Source organism: Meira miltonrushii, assembly GCF_003144205.1.
Source record: "Meira miltonrushii strain MCA 3882 unplaced genomic scaffold FA14scaffold_2, whole genome shotgun sequence".
NCBI classification, from domain to species: domain Eukaryota; kingdom Fungi; phylum Basidiomycota; class Exobasidiomycetes; order Exobasidiales; family Brachybasidiaceae; genus Meira; species Meira miltonrushii.
This window is the reverse complement of record NW_020289944.1, coordinates 2,762,958-2,782,156: the sequence shown is the minus strand read 5'-3', so window position 1 is coordinate 2,782,156 and position 19,199 is coordinate 2,762,958. Positions and strand designations below refer to the sequence as shown.

The 19,199-nt window shown below is 42.7% G+C and overlaps 5 protein-coding genes across 5 annotated transcripts; 3 read left to right on the top strand and 2 right to left on the bottom strand.

The window, feature by feature from the left end:
* The first annotated feature begins 302 nt into the window (after positions 1-302).
* FA14DRAFT_160738 (uncharacterized protein) lies at positions 303-3,425 on the top strand. The gene has a single exon (XM_025498801.1). The coding sequence runs from the start codon at positions 418-420 to the stop codon at positions 3,271-3,273; it is 2,856 nt and encodes a 951-aa protein (XP_025356004.1). The 5' UTR covers positions 303-417; the 3' UTR covers positions 3,274-3,425.
* On the bottom strand, positions 3,418-5,988 carry FA14DRAFT_45860 (uncharacterized protein). The gene has a single exon (XM_025502377.1). It carries the CDS (start codon positions 5,668-5,670, stop codon positions 3,613-3,615), a length of 2,058 nt encoding a protein of 685 aa, XP_025356003.1. The 5' UTR covers positions 5,671-5,988; the 3' UTR covers positions 3,418-3,612.
* Positions 5,989-10,524: 4,536 nt separating this feature from the next.
* Positions 10,525-15,682, bottom strand: FA14DRAFT_189640 (putative 4-alpha-glucanotransferase). The gene has a single exon (XM_025501744.1). It carries the CDS (start codon positions 15,402-15,404, stop codon positions 10,668-10,670), a length of 4,737 nt encoding a protein of 1,578 aa, XP_025356002.1. The 5' UTR covers positions 15,405-15,682; the 3' UTR covers positions 10,525-10,667.
* A 30-nt stretch (positions 15,683-15,712) lies between these two features.
* FA14DRAFT_167728 (DEAD-domain-containing protein) lies at positions 15,713-17,465 on the top strand (the record flags this gene model as incomplete). Its single annotated transcript, XM_025500105.1, has 2 exons — positions 15,713-15,821; positions 15,999-17,465. 2 exons carry the CDS (start codon positions 15,713-15,715, stop codon positions 17,387-17,389), a joined length of 1,500 nt encoding a protein of 499 aa, XP_025356001.1. The 3' UTR covers positions 17,390-17,465.
* A 447-nt stretch (positions 17,466-17,912) lies between these two features.
* FA14DRAFT_160733 (putative GSP1-GTP-binding protein of the ras superfamily) lies at positions 17,913-19,142 on the top strand. The gene is made up of 4 exons (XM_025498800.1): positions 17,913-17,995; positions 18,081-18,118; positions 18,313-18,609; positions 18,681-19,142. Exons 1-4 carry the CDS (start codon positions 17,944-17,946, stop codon positions 18,951-18,953), a joined length of 660 nt encoding a protein of 219 aa, XP_025356000.1. The 5' UTR covers positions 17,913-17,943; the 3' UTR covers positions 18,954-19,142.
* The last annotated feature ends 57 nt before the right edge of the window (positions 19,143-19,199 follow it).

Genomic DNA, 19,199 nt, shown 5'->3' with positions numbered 1-19,199 from the left:
AATTACAGCATTGAAAGGTGTGTTGTGTTGACTAATCCTCATTGTACCGTTGTCATGAGCCATTGACCTTCATACTTCGCACGTTATTGATACAAAAAGGTGCATTTGGTCACCTAAGATGAACGGCTGATGTAATCGAGTTAGAGGTTGTGTAGAAATGCTGTTTGTGTTAAGAAGTGTATTACGCGGCGTGACAGCAGGCACAATACCTCGAGGATCCTTTTTCGGGTAAAGGTGCGCGCTAGAATTAAGATGCGTACAGAAAAGATGTCTGTGCTTGGATTTCTTCTCTTCACCATCGACAAGAAGAACTGTCCTTTTGTTGTTCGCAAAAGTTAAGATCGGTTGTGTAAGTTGTTTAATCTTACACTTTCGTTTTTTGCTTTTTGTGCGACTTGTTCGGAAGGATTAGGAAAGATGTCGTTCTTTGGATTCGATACAAGTTTACCGCGCGATCGGAATTCATTGGCTGATAGTGGTGATAAAACCCTTGATCCTTTCGATCCAACCGATCAGCTACTCGACGATGATGACGATGCTGCTTTTGAAGAAAAGTTGAGAGGTCTACGTGCAGCAGGCCAAGAAGATGTTGAGATTTATACGTGGGGAGGCGGTGGAGAAGGTGACCTTGGAGATGACGATAAGGATGATGGATTAGGTGATCTTTTAGATGAAACAGGTGACGCTTTCAACGACGATACCTTCGGAATGGGCAATGTCGGTAAAGACTTTGACTTTGGCGGCACAGGCGGTAAGCAAACCAGTCTTCCGGCTTTCTTTGAACCTGATGTACCAAAAGGTCCTTCGGGTTTTGGCCAAGTAAAGAAGAATGATGCCGCATTTGCCAGTACGATGGATGACTTTTGGAGAATGCCTGGTCCACCCTCGAGAAGCGCGGTACCTGCATCTTCTGGCCCATCGTTGGACGAGATTGAAGCTCAAATGAGAAATCAGAGAAACGTTCCCGCTCCTTCACAACCTCTCGCTTCTGCTCCTCCCACAGAGCCCCAAGCTCAAAGGAAACCATTGACGATGGAAGAAGTGGAAGCTGAGATGCGTGCTAGGAGAAGTCAAGCACCACCAGCTGCAGAAGCTTCGAAACCACAAGCAGTGCCCGGACGCGATGATTCTGCATTCCCTGCTCTGGGATCTGCACCTCCAAGACCTCAACAAGCTCCACCGCAAGTTCAACCTGTTCAGGTGCAACTGCCAATCCCACCTATGCCAAATCCAAACGACCCCAACCTGCAACAATTGCTCTTCCAACGTATGCGGATTATGCTGGAAACTTTGCCTAATCCCATTCAAGGAAGAATCATGTCTCTGCCACCTTATATGCACTTTGGTATTACGGACAGTGTCGTGCGCGATTTCCCAGCATTGACAGTAGCTGCCAGCCCGGAAAAGCTACCTCAACAGATTGACAACCCTCGCCTTTGGCCGCGTATCGATGGTTCACCTGAGGAACAAAATACGATCCGCTTCATGGTCGATACCGCTTTAGCAAAGATTGATGAAGCATTCCGTCAGGAGAACAAGAGACAAGTCCGCATCTCAAAGATCCAGTCTATGGCACCTCGAAACAACCTCATGAGTCGTTCCGATAAGGACTTCATCACTCGTATCCAAGTCAGTCAATTGATCTCTAGTGATCCTTACACTGATGATTTCTATGCACATATTTATTTTGCTCTGCATGGTAACCGCAGCCGAGTCACACTCCCAGCAAGCAATGAGGAAGAAAAGCAAAAAGAACAGAAGAAGGTAGAAGAGTCCACAAATGGACAAGATAATTCCAACGCTCAACAAGGTGAAGAAAAGCAAAAGAAAGCTCGTCAACGCAAGACGCAGCCAAACAGACGCGAAACTGCTATGCTACGAATGCAACAACAGGTGGAAAGAATCGTGCAAAATCGAAAGGAGAGAATTGAAAAGGCAGGTGCAAGTGCTTCATTGGAAGGTGCTTTGGGTAGAGTCAGCCTCGGTACAACCAAAGCACCTAGGCAAATGTTGCAGATCAACCAAGATGGAACCGAAGCCGGATCAGCCTCGCCTCCTACGACTAACGGTGCTGCCAAAAACGATGGTAGCGATGTTACTGGAACTGGTCATGCTCAAAATGCCGCACAACAAGCCCTACAAGGAGCAAGTTTGGCACAAGGTGGTGTGCAAAAGCGACCTGCTTTAAACAAATTGGAGGTTCTGACAATCTTAGAAAAGTTGTACGATATCGTTTTGAATTTGGAGCAGTCGAGAAGAACTGCACCTGCAGATGTTTCAGAGCAAAACAACGATCCAGCCGCTGTAGAATGGAGACAGCAGCGCGATGTGTTGGCCTCTCAATTATGGCAAGAATTACGAGTTCTTGAACCATTGGAAGTTTCCGATCCACATCCTTTCGTGTCACTCTTATCCACTGTGAAAGGAAAGAGAATCTTGCCCCGTGCATTGCGTCATTTGAGCAGCGAGCAAACCTTGACCGCCATGACGATGATCGTGGCAAGCTTCGATCGATTAGACGTGGTGCGTGAAAGTGTTGTCTTGGACGAGCCAGTCAACACCAAAGCATCTCCAGCAGCAGCTGAACGAAGAGCAAATGTTCAACGTCAAACAGAAGCTTTTGTTACAAGCATTGTTCCAGGTATGTTAAGCTTGATGGCTACTGTACCCATGCGAATCGTAAGCGGAATGTTGGCTTTGTTCTTGGAACGTAACAATCCCGTTCGTGTTGCACAAAGCAAACCTGGAGTGGCTTTCTTGACCATCTTCCTTTCACGAGCTGCTTCTTTGCGTCAATCGGCTCCCTCTCTATCTTCACCAATCATGAGTGCCGGTGGCCTAAACAAAGGAGATGGATCTGGTGCACCTTCACCTGCTGATCTTGCTCAATGGAACGAAATATTTAATCTTTTGATCCAACGTTTGGCTCAACCTCCAGAACAATTGGTAACTTTGTTCCCATCTACAAGAGCCAAGGCAAGGTTGCCATTCGGTGCACCTGCATTGGATGGTGCACGTAAAGCTCAATTGGAAGTTGAAGATCGTGACATTTGGCAATTGATGGCTGCAATTGCAGTAAGTGCAAATATGACTCAACAACAAATTTTGGTCACTGGATTACGTGAAAAGATTTTAGAAAATGTGTTGGAAGCCAAACAATGGTCAGCAGCCAATCCGATCGCAGCCTCCCATGGAGAAGCAGATCTTCGAATCAGAAATGTGAACTTATTATTGCATGCACTCAATCTTGACGCAGCACAGATTACTGTATAAGTGCAAAAACAATACAAATTGTACATCTTGACCTTTTTTCCTCAATTTATTTCCCTTTAAACATGTATGGTTCTCATCTCATATCAAATGTGCCGATCAAAATCTGAAAATTCTTGGAAAACAATTGTAATGAATAATAATACTACTGGTATCGTTGTGGTAGGAAAGAAAGATAAGAAAGGATAATGTGACAGTAGATAAGAAGAAGGAGAGGACGAAATGCAATGAGACCAAACTATACAAGGATTTGATTATCGAAGCGCTTGAGGGGAATGGAAAGAAAAACTTTTTTTAAGAGAAAATGATTGTACAAAGGCTTGACTCCCAAAAACATATCAATCATTGACGCATCAATGGAGGTAGAGAAGGAGGCGATCGTTCGCCGGCTTGGGCTTGTTGATTTGGATTGATGACTGCTCTGGACACGCTGCCACCGATTTCATTTGCGGTATTGCTACCTGAATAGGATGATTGCATGCCGTCTGGCATTCCCATTGGATTGGATTGATTCACACGAGCTTGAACGGCTAATTGCAATTCCAATAGGCTATTCTCACGTCCTTCTTGTGTCATGTCATCTCCTCCGCCTGTTCGGGATCCTCTTTGACGTTTTCCGTGTGCTTGAAGGTCCAATTCACGTTTTCGACATTGTTTGGCATACAACAATCCACAAGCATTGCACAATGTTCTTGGACCTGTTGGACCTTTTCGCCATTCGGGTGTCTCTTTTGCGGAACAACTTAGACAACTTTGTTCAGCCTCATCACGTCTTTTACGTACCCTTCTTGGCATCGCTTGTGACATTCTTCCGTGATGAGGGTGAAACATGGTTCCTGGACCTAAATGACCGGATGACATGGATCGCATATCATCTTGAGGTGAAGAAGGGCCAGTAATGAATCGACCGTCATACATTGGCGTTGCATAACCTGAAGAGACTCTACGTTCAAGTTCCATCACTCTTTGGTTAATGTTCTCTCGACCATGCATACCGTATTCTGTCCTATGATAGTTGTACGCTGGAAAGTACATTTCATGACCTCGTGTCATGGGAGGAGCACTTGATGGTGTCTCGCCATATCCGCCTGGCATTGAAGGAGTACCTTGCGGCATTTGCGAAGATGATCCAGGTCCCCTTGGATGGTTTGGCGGAGAAGTAGAAGAAGAACTGTGGTATTGTTGATGTGGTTGATAATGCGAAAAGCTTGAGCGATCTCGATTAGAGGCCATAGAGAAGGTGTTTGATCGAGCACGCATACTTTGTCTTCGTTGGGAGAATTGATCGTGTAAATGACGAACATCCAATGCGAAATGATCAGCCGAACGACCATCAGCTTCGGCTAGAACATCAATCTCATAATGCAAGTGTGAAGTCAAAGTTGCGATATCACCATCACGAATTGAAGGTAAAGGCCGAGGTCCTGCCGCAGAATTCTTTGATTGATATCTTTCGATATGCTTACGTACCTCCAGCATCACATCCCACAATTGATTGAAGAATTCCAATTCTGTCGAAGAAGTTGATGCAGTCTCATACGGTTTTGTCGATGATCGAACTTGTGATCGATAGAAATGCTGAGAAGGTGCACGCAAAGATGAAGAAGAGGAAACAGTAGAATGTTCGTCCATGCTGTAAGGATCAGAGCTGAATCTAGTCGTGAAAGAAGGAGGAGGAGATTGCGCTGAACGATTGCTGGCAAACATTTGACCATCCGATGTTGAAGTTCGTGCTCTGGGGTGGACATAAGAGGGATGTGTGACAGATGCCATTGCGGGTGAAAGATACGCAGGTGAAGGACCAGATTGTTTGATCGACATAGATTGTCGATCGCGCGAATCTTGCATTTCTTTTTCCTTGGCAATCCAAGAAGGTCTACCATACCCATCGCGATAAGAAGGTGGATGTCCGTCTATGTCTCCATGGTACTGCCCATCCATGTCCGGTCTCTCTGATCCGTGTGTTGTGGCTTGTCCTTCCATTTCCGCTCTTTCATTGGGAGAGCGAAGTCCATGACGGTACTCCGAAAGTTCAGATGATCCATCACTCAAGCCTGGATTGAACCTAGAATCACTTTCTGATCGGTCAATCATCGGTCTTCCGGTGTTTATTCTTGCATGATTGTCGGGCGTATGACCATCAACTTCTTTTGAGGATGTAGCCCGAGAGTTATCTGTATATGGAGAATTTTGCGTACCTGTGCTCATGCGCGGCTTCAAAGGTGGGAGCATGGATGATAATGGAGGAAGCCGACTCTTGCTTTCCTCATAGGGGCCCATAGGCATATTGTAAGGTTGTGGAACGGTTGCAACTGACATTCTTGAACCTCTGTCGGATGGTGATGTTTGATCGAATCTCTGATGATGCCTCCTTTCTTGATCTTCGGGAGTGTCTTTCATATCAGCTCAGCAAAAGACGAATGATCACGGTAATCAGAGCAATTTGAAAGAACTATTTCGCACTCGAGGTCCTTCTTATACCAAAGAATTGCCAAAGCTTATCATCGATGAGCTCGATGTCTTGATCACGATATTATATTGAAAAAAGCCTCCTAAAAAAAGTGGCGTCTTGGCAGAACTTGGTCAATTTTCCGAAAAAAGGATGTTTACGTCAATGGAGGCCGCCAAGTGAGCAGAACTTTCGTAGTTCAATTTTAATGAAAAATCTTGTGTCGATCCAGATCGGTGATCTTCGTAGCAAGTTAATTGGCTGTGATAATTTTAGAGAGCGGGGTTCCGCTACATGCAAAGATGTCCAAAATTAGATGAACCGAAATTACTCTGAACTTCCGTTTCTTGATTCGTAAATTTGATAAGTGGGCGGACGGAATCTTTTTGTCCTTTATGAATGAAGAAAAGTGACCGATCGTTAAGGAAAACACAATTTAATGGAAAATTAGATGTTTTTTCTTCCTGATTGTGTGACCGGAACTTGTAGACCCGAAAATTCAGGCGCTGTTTTGATCGGATCGTCAAAAAAAGCGGATTGGAAAGTGACACATGAACCCTAATGGCGTACTTTTTTTCTTTCCAATTGTTAAAAAGAGGGCGTTTTCTGGAAATTCCAACTCCTTTGCGTATTGAGATCAATTTGTCGATTGGAAAATGAATGTGCAACCCTGTCTCGCTCTTTTGTGCTTTTATTGGTAAGAAGGATGACGTTTTCGAATGAGACACCGCTTTTAGACTTTCTTGGCGAGATGGATGCTGGTAGAGTAATTTCAATACCTTGCGATTGGATACAGAAGCTCAAGTTTGATTCGGAGAATGTACCGAGCTTTCGTTTGCTATTGATTGCGTTTGATAAATTTGATGTTGTGAACGCAAATGAGAGCATACGCAAGAACGGTCGCGATTACAATCAATGCGAAAATTTGTTTGTGGCGGTGATGAAGTGAATTGAAATGAGCGGCAATATTGTGGTAAAGACGAATAGGCGAATAAAAAAGAATTAAATCAGATTTTGATACCCAAATGAATCCTTTTATGCTGGATGATATCGTATCGTTCCGGAACGGAGTAGGTAGATAAATCTGGGCGTCAAAATGGCGAGTTATAGAGATCGATCAAAATTTCAACGCTGTATGCGTGTGTCTTGTTTCGGCAAGATCCAAATCACAGATTACTTGTTTTCTCCGACCCACGCAATTGCTGTACTGTAGTCGAATAAAGCAAGGATTTGCATATATGTCAGTCAATTTGAATGAAAGAGAAACGAATTGCCCCCAGAAATCGAACTATCACTCTCGCTGGCAGAACAAGACACAGCATGCAAAAAGAAAGCCAGAGCATTCTGCAAACCAGGTAGCGGAGCAAAGGTCATCATTGCACATTCTGTTAAGAATATCATTCTGAGCTGGAAATGAAGATCGGCGTAATATTGCATGTATGCGTGCGTGTATTGACGCAAGGATGCCAACAATGAATCGAGATTACCAAGTCAATTTGACTGCAAAAAGAAGTTCTTTTTGTGATTATTTCATCTTCTGGAGTTTTGCTTCATTTCGGATTCTCATCCGAAAAACAAAACCTTTGATGATGGAAAGGACGGCGGAATGACGGCCCGAAGAAAGATGGCAAAAAAGGCACACAAACACACAAAAAAGGGTTGCATCCGCGTAATTGGAAAAGTTTTTCTTCATTTGTGCAATTGCTGACTATCGTTTGCAAACCCCTTTTTGTTCTTCATTACACATCATGTCAGATGACCTTTGTTCAAAAGAGTAAATGCTCACCTTTTTATTATCGAAAAAAGACAACAGAAGTGCTGCATCCTTCTCTTTGCCCCCGAAACTGTAATCGACCTTGGCAAATGGGCGGACCGAAATGAAGGTTTGGTTACGTTTAATGAACACGATTTATATTAAATGACGTATTGGTCGTTAGATCGCATCGGACAAAGGATATTCAATGCTGATCTTGTTCTGATCTGATTCGTAAGGCTGATTTTGATGAGAAGATTTGTTCTTTTCAAGCATATGCCTATGCTTGTAATAACCCAAAAAGAATAATCACCAAATTCTAGCGCCTTCTTTCCAATTCACTTTTGACTGATTTTCAGCTCAATTATCAAGCAATCGTCCAAAGGAAATGAACGTGCAAAAGGTGAGATCCGACTGAAAGCGGAAAAGCCGAATGAATGCTTTTGAGTATTCTCTCTACAGCAAAGTTACCGGCAAAAAGGTCGTTTTTTCGTAGTAGGCGACTTTTTCCTTTTCGATGATGATGCTGGTAGTGTTGACAAAAGACTTTTCAAGAAGAAATACAAGGAAAAGCTAGTAAATAAAACAATAAAGCTTCACTTTTCTTATTGTGTGGATGGAAAGCAAAGTGATCAATGACCCGAAAAATCAATGCAAAGGCGAACAACGGAAGACAACACGCTGGTCAAAGAACAGTGCGGATAGAGGAGTGTAAATGAAGGGTTGGTTGATTTGATGTCTATGCAGTCCTTTTGGCGGTATTGCTGTTATGCATAGATGGGTACCGCTTCAAAGGAGATGACAAAGTGATCAATTCAGAGCAAGAAATAAAACTTACAATTCAATTGTCTTCATTGAATCAGTCTTTTCCATCTAATATGCACTTGACTCCTTATTAAAACATTGTGCTCCATAATTACAGCTCTAAGATATTGTACACTATCTAGTAGACACCGTACATGTCTATTGTCTGCATATATACAACTGGTTTTATGCATTGTTATTTTTGATGACCAACGTCTATGTTCCAGTGAAGATATGCACGGATGAAGAAATGTTCCCGATCAGAAGAAAAATGCCGGTAATAAAAGGAGAAACACTTTATAACATTTTGCCCGAATCCACATGCAGTAGTGCCAAAAAGATTGAACTGATTGATATTGATACAATTATAGTCTCAAAAATAAGACTCTTCATAAGCTTTAATTTTGAACTTTTTTTTTTCTTTCGGCTAAAGCGAAGAGGTTGAGTGGATGACGATGCTATAAGACTCATTGTAAGAAGATCGGCTTGCTCTCCGAATCGAGATGCCTTCATGCAGATTGCCGTACTTTATCTGCTCCTTTTCGCATCGTGCGTTGAAAATATGCAATTCTAGAAAACAGTCTCTTTCAGACATATGTAGATTGTAACACCAACCCAATGCCCTATATCTGTGTGACCGCCGCGTTGCTTTGGTGTTGGAAATGCATAAGGGTCTACTTTGATCAAAAGAAAGGGACAGGAAATGTGTGTGTTTGAGATCCAAGAATGCATATGTATATAAAGAAAGACAATCCGTCAAGAAAGGGTCAAAATTGCGTCCCTAGTCTAGATTATGGAAGCAAGTTTTGACAAATCCGCAAAGCAAATTGCAACTTGCGTCATTGAATAAAACAGATTTTGATGCATTAAAAGATCGGATCTCTTCGAGATTTACACACAGGGTAAACAGGACAACGGATTAAATTTAATGCAAGCAAAAAGAAAAAAAGGCTGACATGATTGCTAGCTTATTTTATCAAAACGCTGTGCACGCCCTTTATTAAATATGATGAAAGCACCTCCATGCCAAACGGTCTGTGTCGATCATCTTATGCATAATCGAGATTTTAATAAAGATGCGCAGCGCGCGGTCTGTATTGTATTTACTTTTTTCCCATAAAACACATTTGCTGTGGCTTTAATTCGATCAATAAAACAAAAACATAAAAGAGTTGATCAAATGTCCGTTCATTTTTCCAGTAAAATACATACTAACGAGCATATGAAAATACATAGTTCAATACTTACTTCCAAACTTTTGGTATGATCGGAGTGTGAAATTTACTCCATATTTAGAAGCAATGCATGATCGACCAATAATGTCATACGTATGTAAAAGAAAGTATACTTGCATCTTTATTATGGCAATTTGAAGAGCCGAATATGATAGCGTGAACAGATCGCCCGATTGGTACGGAGTTGTGAATCTATTAAAAAATAAGATCCGGACAACGATGCTGCCTATTATAATTATTCATCTTTCTCTACATCTGGTAAGAGAAAGATCAGGATTGAGCCATTTGAGGCTGAAAAAAAGCTAATTATGGTTTGAACATTGTCCAATGGACTAAAGCAGAAGGATTCACTTCTGCCTTTATTTCCCTACCTTTTATTTTGGAAACTTGGAAACACGGAAATGAAGGAAAAGGATATGCGAAAACAACAACAACAACAACAATGAAATGGCAATACGCAGTCTAGACCTTTTCATTTGCAAGACTAGCGTACAATGTGCATCCCCAAAAAAGTGCGGGCTGTATGAGTGTTTTAAACTTAATCTTGTGAACATATCTTGCTTTGCTTTTTCATACTATGTTGATGCATTATATATTCAGTGTGGGAATAATATAATCCTGGCTTTTTGTCAAGATTAGTCAAAATGGGAGCCATTTCGATTATAGTTTATAAAGCCGAAAAGAATTAAGCAAAATACACAACACAGACCTCTTACCTTGATTAATGGTTCAAACTAGCGTATATGCATAGATCATATCGGAGTTTGAAAATTAAAGTCAGATTAACAGAGGATCTATGATCTAAACCTTTTTAGACAGGAACAATACATAGAATACACACACGCACACCACTTTTGAATAAAACCGAATTAATGGCCGCGTGCACGTTGATCACATGGTGTACCATTGGCGTTGCATGCGAAAGAATTGGAAATGGGCCAGCGCGCCGGGAACGAAACCGGAAGCAAGCATCATAATAGGGGGCCTAACCGGACAAGTCATTAATCTTCACTCAATTGATATGATGTATAGATGGTTATTGGTAAATGATGATTGTACTATTTGACATATCTTCCGGCTCAATGATGTTTTAGGTAACTAATTGGGAAAAGGTCTATACAAAAAAAAAGGTCTCCAAAAGCTCTAAAAAATTTCATCATTCCGTTGCTTGTTCACGAATCAATTCCAACGCATCCAAAATTGTACTTGCAGACCATGCTTGAGTAGGACAACTGTCTCTACATTCAACTCCATCTGCATTTGTTAATTCGGGTAAACCTGCCCAAGGTGTTGTTTCGATATGTTTACGATGTGCAATTAACATGCTCATCACTCTCCATGCCGCATTGGCTGCATGGGATTTGCCTTTGGAAGATTGACCTTTTTCACTATCCAATCGACCATAAAATAATAAGACTGCACGAATATGGAATCCAAAGGGGAAAACCCATGGTGGTCCATTATGATAACAGAATCCTTTGGCCATCCAGAAATCACTCGAATCATTGCTGTTGTCGTACACAGGATGGAAGTTTCTATCACGAGGATCGAGCGTCTTCATACCCAAAACATCTCCAAGTGCTTCATAAGCAGATTGCAATGCCGTCAAGCCATGTTGAACGTCGAACAGCTCAGGTGCAACGCACATCGCCATTGCGTAATTGGCACGTAATTGATAATCACACCATTCTCGTCCAGGACTGCTTCCGTAAACGTCTTTGTAAATTCCACGACGGTTGACTAAAGATGAATCAACGTTGAATTTCTTGTCTTCAGATTGATCCAATGGTACCCAGTAATTATGTTCAAAAGAGGCTTGAATCTTATCGGCCCACTCTTTATAGGTAATCAATTGCTTTTTGCCATCGATCTCCGCTTCAACTCCTTTTGCGGGCCATTGACCTTTAGATGATAAAGAGTCCACCCAGCTCAACGTACTCTTCACCAGTCCGGTGATTTCAACTGCAGCACCTTCACGCGGCGAACCTGGAACTCCTTTATTGCCTGCTTTGGCTGATGATCCCATCTTATCTTGCCATGTTCCGCAATTGTCTTTATTTCCTCCCATAACAAAGCCAGTCTTCCAATCGACAGTAACATCAATATTGAAACCGTTATCAGACATTTGTTCATCAACTTTTGGTCCTGCATCGTGTTCACGGAAATGAATTCCACTTGCATGACGTTGCAAGATCTCTTGAATGATCTCTGCTACTGTTGAAGTGTGCGCAAATGCTTTAGGTGAATCGACAGGAACCCATTCATCATCCAGCGGGAATCTGCGTTTGACTTTCTCGCTTAAGATTGACGAACCATTGGGAGCTTTGTTGACATAATCTTGCACGTTTTGTGCAAAGAACCATGGACCATCACGACAATTGTAACGGGGTGAAGTAGTAGAGTTGAGCAGATTTGGAATCATTCCATGTTTCAATGTTGATCCAAATGAGATGATATGCTCACGCGCATATTCATGCATAGACGTTGTCAAGTACAATCCTCTCAAACTGATGAAAACATCACGACCCCAAAGACGTGCCCAAGAAGTTGCAAAGAAAGGCAAGCCTGCTGCCATAGAGGCACTTGGACGATTGTGCCATAACGAACTTGATTGAACTTGTCCATTCAATTGAACTGCACATAAAGCCAAATTCTTTGTAAAGTCATCACCTTCACGAATGAAAGCAGACATTTGTGAGATCGCACGCTTTCGTGCAGCTTCTGAAGCTGTCTTGATCACCAAGCTGAAATACTTTGGACGCATGAACGAGGGCACAGTCTCTTTGATCTTATCAAATCGTTCACGAAGCCAATTGGCTGGCTTTGATAATCTAGGGAATAGCTCTTGTTGGCGCTCCAAGCGACCGTGAACGTAATCTAATGCCCATGAACCTTCACGTAAATGAGCACAGATAGGATGTCCGAGATCGTTGAAACGCATGATATTCTTGAGATGCGACATCCATCCTTCTGTACCACAATAGACAAGTCCACCCAATTTTGGGATTGTGTATGCACCGTCCTTGCCTGATGTTGCATCTCTCTCTTCTGCATCAGCACGATATAAGAACACGTTCAAATCAACCAAGTCCAACTCTGCCATTGCTTCATCCGCACCACTTTGACAAAGTGTGTCCAATTCAGCTCCTAAACCATCCATAGTAGTAGAAAAGAGCATGATACTGGCCGGTGGGAAGTTGTCAGGCACGACGATTTCAGAATAAGGACCATCATGATCGCTGCCTTTGTTGATCGTTGGTGCTGGAACATCAATCAATTTGGAAGGTAGACCTTGAACGAATTTTTCATCCTTCGGTCTGTTACGATCCGTAATCTGCAAAGTTTTGCCCATGATAAAGTTTGCCGATGTACGGTTCAAGCGGAATGGGTTGATGTCGCCACGACCTTGTACACCAGAATGGAAAGCGGTATGTGTAACCACCAAATATCCCTTGTGTGTTTGAGGATGGATACGATGCATGATCAAGTAATCATTCTCTTGATGCACATGTCCTTCGGAATATCCATCTGCGACCATTTCTTGATGCAAGTGATTGAAGATACGTTTGACATACCCAATTCCGACATCTTCTGGTTGAGATTTAGGATCATACATTCGCTTCTCCGATACAACATTCAATTGATCGGGATATAAGTCGTCGAAGCCTTTATTCGATCCAACGGCGCTCCAACAGAACGGTACGAGGGCTGCCATAGTGATCGCATCTTCAGTCGTACGCTTACGAGTAGGCGTTTCATTGTCATGTGTTAAGTCCATGAACAAAGCATGCGGCATGGATCCTTCCAATGGCACGATTGTACATGACACTGAATCTTTCTTTGATCCAGGTACGACAACTTTGCCAGGTTTTGACAAGCAGTCCTTGTCCATCGATCCCACTGGCTTGTTGACACCAAAACGGTAGAGGAGTCGACTTTCCTCTTTAGGGTCATGTCCATTCTCCATTTCACGGATTAAGCTGTTCAAGCCCAACTTGCTGACGAACAAGATATCAGTTTGCTCGCTTCCAGTGAACAACTCTGCACAAATGTACAGGTTTGGATTTGCCTTGCGTGCAGCATCCAACATGTATTGTCCGACATGCATGGGGGTAGAGTGACAATTGTCGATACGGAAGCCATCAAACAGCTTTGCTTGCGTAACACAGTATTCTTCCATGTGTTTCCAAAGGTATGGTGAATCTTCTGGTCCACTTCCATAGCGCAATTTTACACAGTCACTCCATGAGATCAATTCACGACGCAAATAAACTCGTGCCTTATTGGAAGCAAAGTCTGACAATGGATCAGCAGCCCACATCCAGCCATTGTTGGCTAGAGCAAGGGAACGAGGATCGTGCTTCTTGGCAGAAGGATGCTTTGGGTCTAAACGGGTAAAGTAAGTCTCACAAAATGGTGATTCTGCAGTGATTGGTCCCATTTTCGGACCTCCTTCTTCAACACGCATGTATTTCAAACGACCTGCAAGGTTGCTTGTGATCGCTTGTACGTCTTCATCGTAAAGTGCATACAGGGGAGCATTGAGCTTGTCCAAAGCGTTACCGAAGAGGTTTAAGATTTGATCTTTATCTTTCTTTCCTTGACTTATTCCGCGCAAGATTGCGAGTGAGACAGTAACATCAACGTGCGTTGCAAAACGTTCGCTCAAAGACATGCGATTGCGCAATGCATGGCGTTCGAGAAGCTTGAATACATCGTCAAGAGATGCAGTTCGGAGGTCGTCTTCACCCAAAGAATTGATAGCTTTGCCGTCATTTGGTTGATCCCAAAGCTTTCCGAGCTCTTCCTTTTGCGCTTGCACGTTGATGGCATAGTACTCCCATAATTTCAAGGGCTGTAATACATGTGTCTTCACGCCCCCGATGATGGCATCAGCATCAGCATCGGTCTTTGGATCAGTTGGGAGACCGAGAGATGCCAAGCGGTTGGAATACTCCATCAAAGCACGGTCCAACTCCTCAGCTGGGGTCAGGTGAGGTGAATTGTAAGGATTGTAACCCGCATCAGGATGTTCATAGAGCCATTCACTGTTGTTCGCTGTATGGTTCAAGACGACATCAATCATGCTCAACAAACCCCATTTGCTATTCAAGGTTTTCACCCATTGCCCAATCGTTTCTGCTCGTTCTTGTTTTGTGCTGCTCTTTCCAGATTTTTCATCGAACAAATCCGGGCTGAAATCAAGTTGATCGGCGATGGAATATGGACTGTTGCTATCTCCACGAACTTGCAAAGGTAAGAAGTGAATCATGTTGTATCCATTTTTACTTGCTTGATCCATGTGAGGAGCCCAGTTGGACAAAGAGCCTGCCCATTTAGCCATGAAGGATTGCAACACAATTCCATCTTGCGTTAAATTTTGCTTTTCGCTCAAAACACTTCCTCCTTGAGAGGGGGGCAAAACTTGCGAAGAGTTTCCGTCCAGCAAGCGAGATCGTTTTGGGAGGTGCAACAATGGCTCGATATTGAAAAAGCCATGCTTACTCTGTACGCGAGGTCTCTTTGCACTTTCGGCGTCATGATCCCAAACGGGTTGTTCTTGTGTAGGATAAGGAATCTTTTCCAATTCAGCCGCATGTTCGATATAATATTCAAATGCACCTGGTCTTTCGATCAAAAGATCAATCGTAACAGCTTGACGAAAATTACTGGGTAATTCATGTTGATAGAATTTATTTCGCTCAAATTGCTGTGAAGATTGAGGATGATTTGTGAACAAAATACCTTGACGTGAAGCTGTACTACCGGCGTCCAAAGTGAAACGTAAGATGTACGGCTTTACGGGAGGCGGTAAACGAATGTAAGCACGTTCATTGCTTGGACTCCCATCTTGCTCAAGCTTGAGCTCGTACACGGTGATCACTTCTGACATATTGTCAGGACAGCAAAGGTCCGATGAAGTGTTGGTCTATGTGAGAAGAAAAGAAAGGAGAGGTTTTTATAACAAACAAGGAAAAAGAAGGATAGGAAAGAGAAGGTAGGGTTGATTGATGATAAAGAAGGAAGTGAGAGTATACAGTAAGGCTGAAGGGGGAAAGTAAACGTTCTTGGCTTCTCGGCGTCTTTGGGGCTCCAGTAGTTCAATCGATCAAGGGTTTCGAAGTTCTCAAGAATAAAGGCAGTAAGCCAGTGTGATATCGTCGGTAAGATTATAAAACAGCACGGGGGGCACTTTACGATATGTCTGGAGAGAGGGAAACAAAGGTGGAGCTAATCAGCCCAAAAACTTCTCAGATCGGCACGCGTCACGAGATTTATAATTTTGATTTTTTTTTGCTTTTAAAAGAAAGTATGCATACAATTGATATTATATCTTCCAATCATTCACCATTAGCTCTCTCGCAGCATATATTCAACATGTCATCTTCTGATGAAGCTGAATCTTCAGCCTCGGGAGCATCAGCTCCTGAACTTAAAAGATCAGTCTCTCCGATTGCATCCGATAATGATAATGTCCGAGTAGTAGAAGAGGAAGAGGATGCAGCAGAAGATGCTACTTTTGCATCACTTGGTGTACATGCTCAAATATGCGAAGCATGCGAATCGATGGGATTCAAAAAGCCTACCACAATTCAACAACAATCAATTCCAGAAGCTTTGACAGGAAGAGATGTGATTGGATTGGCACAAACGGGAAGTGGTAAAACGGCTGCGTTTGGAATTCCAATCTTACAAGCTTTATGGGACGATCCAAAACCATTCTTTGCTTGTATTTTAGCACCTACTCGTGAGTTGGCTTATCAAATTACACAACAGCTGGAAGCTTTGGGATCAACTATTGGCGTTCGATGTGCAACAATTGTGGGTGGAATGGATATGATGTCACAATCAATCGCTTTGGGCAAACGACCTCATATCATCGTTGCAACACCAGGAAGATTGCAAGATCATTTGGAAAATACTAAAGGGTTCTCCCTTCGTGGCTTACAGTACCTGGTTATGGACGAAGCTGATCGACTTTTGGATATGGACTTTGGACCGATCATCGATAAGCTATTGCAATCAATCCCTCGTGATCGCAGAACTATGTTGTTCAGCGCAACAATGACGACAAAAGTGGCGAAATTGCAAAGAGCAAGTCTGCGCAATCCAGTACGTGTGGAAGTTGGTACAAAGTACTCGACCGTATCCACTTTATCACAACATTACATCTTTTGTCCATTTGCACAAAAAGATCCAAACCTAGTCTCGGTGGTGAATGAGCAAACGGGCTCTTCAATTTTAATCTTCACACGTACTGTTCATGATGCTTCTCGAATCGCAATCATGCTACGAATGCTTGGATTTTCGGCTATTCCACTACATGGTCAAATGTCACAAAGTGCTCGTTTAGGTGCATTGGGCAAATTCAAAGCTGGAGGAAGAAATATTCTCATTGCAACTGATGTGGCTTCTCGTGGTTTGGATATTCCAGCGGTTGATTTGGTGATCAACTTTGACATCCCAACGCATAGTAAAGATTATATTCATCGAGTTGGTAGAACGGCAAGAGCAGGAAGAAGTGGAAGAAGTGTGACAATCGTAACACAGTATGACGTTGAACTATTGCAAAGGATTGAGCATGTGATCGGAAAGAAGCTTACAGAATTTCCAGGATACGATCGAGATGCAGTTCGATTGTTAGAAGAGCGTGTTGGACAAGCATCACGGGAAGCAACGAGAGAGATGCGTGAAACAGGAGGGCGTGGTAGAGCGGGAGATTTAGGAGGAGCAAGAAAGAAACGAAAAGGTGATGATATGGATAGAGATGATGATGTTGTTGAAGCAGGAATGCCTAATCAACGTAGAATGAAGAGTGGCCAAAGTAGAGGCGGAGGTGGTAAATTTGGCAAGAGGCCGAACAGAGGTCGTCGCTGAAGTGTGATTACACTACTATTGTATTTTAGCATCAAATTTACTCCCAATATTTATATAATCAATGTGTTGACTTCTCAATTGTGCCTTGTCATCCACCCCTCGTTATATGATATACATGATTGCAGTTTTAAATGCTGCGATAGGCGGGGTATTGAGATGATTTCCTCCTCCTCCTTTTTGCAGGCTAATGCTTGCTCATGACAACGCGCTAGAAGAACATAGGCTGGATGTACGCAAGGAAAAGGCCATCAATCCATCAGCCATCATTCGTACACGTGTAGTTGCAGTGCAACGCGTACAACATCTCACAGGCGTAAAGCAGCGCAAAGAGTGATGTAGTGCCTTGAAAAATTCTTGAAATGCAAAAAGCAAACGAAATCTTTTTCCAAGCGGGCAGCAATTTGTGTAGGAAAAAGTTGAAGTTTTGAAGGCTTCAAGGGATTCCTAACCTGCAAATGAAAGATCGAATTAAAGCTTTACACTACCAACTCGATCATAGGATATCAGTCCCATTCTGATCGCATTTAACCTCATTACGACAAACAATCACAACCATGGCTGAAACACAATCAAACGACAGCATCCCTACCTTCAAATTGGTCCTTGGTACGTTTGGAAGGATGAACATCATGATACATTAAATCAACTTACTGACGACGAATCAAATTCTAATCTTTTCCCTTCGTTTCAGTTGGTGATGGTGGTACCGGAAAGACTACTTTCGTCAAGGTAAGTTCATCAGACAAAAAGAGGGACACATCATACATTGCGGAGAGTTGTGCGCAGTATTTGTGGAGGCAAATGTCAGGAACACTAGGAGCTATTCCAATGATGCCGGCCGACACTATGACGGAATTCACTTCTCCATGACTATCTTGTTACTAGGCTTTGTACTAATCGAAATCTTCTTTTCCTCTATTCAGCGCCACTTGACAGGAGAATTCGAAAAGAAATACATTGCCACTTTGGGTGTCGAAGTTCACCCTTTGCAATTCCACACAAACTTTGGTGCAATCTGCTTCAACGTTTGGGATACCGCCGGTCAAGAGAAGTTTGGTGGACTACGTGATGGATACTACATCCAAGGACAATGCGGTATCATTATGTTTGACGTTACCAGTCGTATCACATACAAGAACGTTCCCAACTGGCACAGAGATTTGGTCCGTGTTTGCGAGAACATTCCAATTGTCTTGTGTGGTAACAAGGTCGACGTTAACGTGAGTAAATACTTGGTGAAAGAAAAACAATTCACAGACTAACAAATTCCATCCCTCATTCACACAAACAGGAACGTAAAGTCAAGACTGGTGCCGTTACTTTCCACCGCAAGAAGAACTTGCAATACTTTGAAATCTCTGCCAAGTCCAACTACAACTTCGAGAAGCCATTCTTGTGGCTTGCACGTAAATTGGTCGGAAACCCAAGCTTAGAATTTGCCGCTGCACCTGCTTTGGCACCACCAGAAGTTCAAGTTGACGCCAAACTTATGGCTCAATACGAACAAGAATTGGCACAAGCACAAGCTGCCCCTCTTCCAGATGAAGATGATGGAGATCTTTAAGAAAGAAAAGACGTATAGATAGGAACAAATTTGTGTTCAATTTACCCACCCAAAATATAAGAGGCAATTTATGATCTAACGATTATGAAAACACATATTTGATTGATCTTTTTGAGCCTTTTGTAGATCTTGTAGATTCTCAAACTCAAAGTTTTATTTTTGCAAACTCAGTTGTATCGAAAGGGAAAATTCTGTGAAGCAGTATTTGTGAAGACAGGAAGCTCTGTCTGTTCTATTATTTATTCC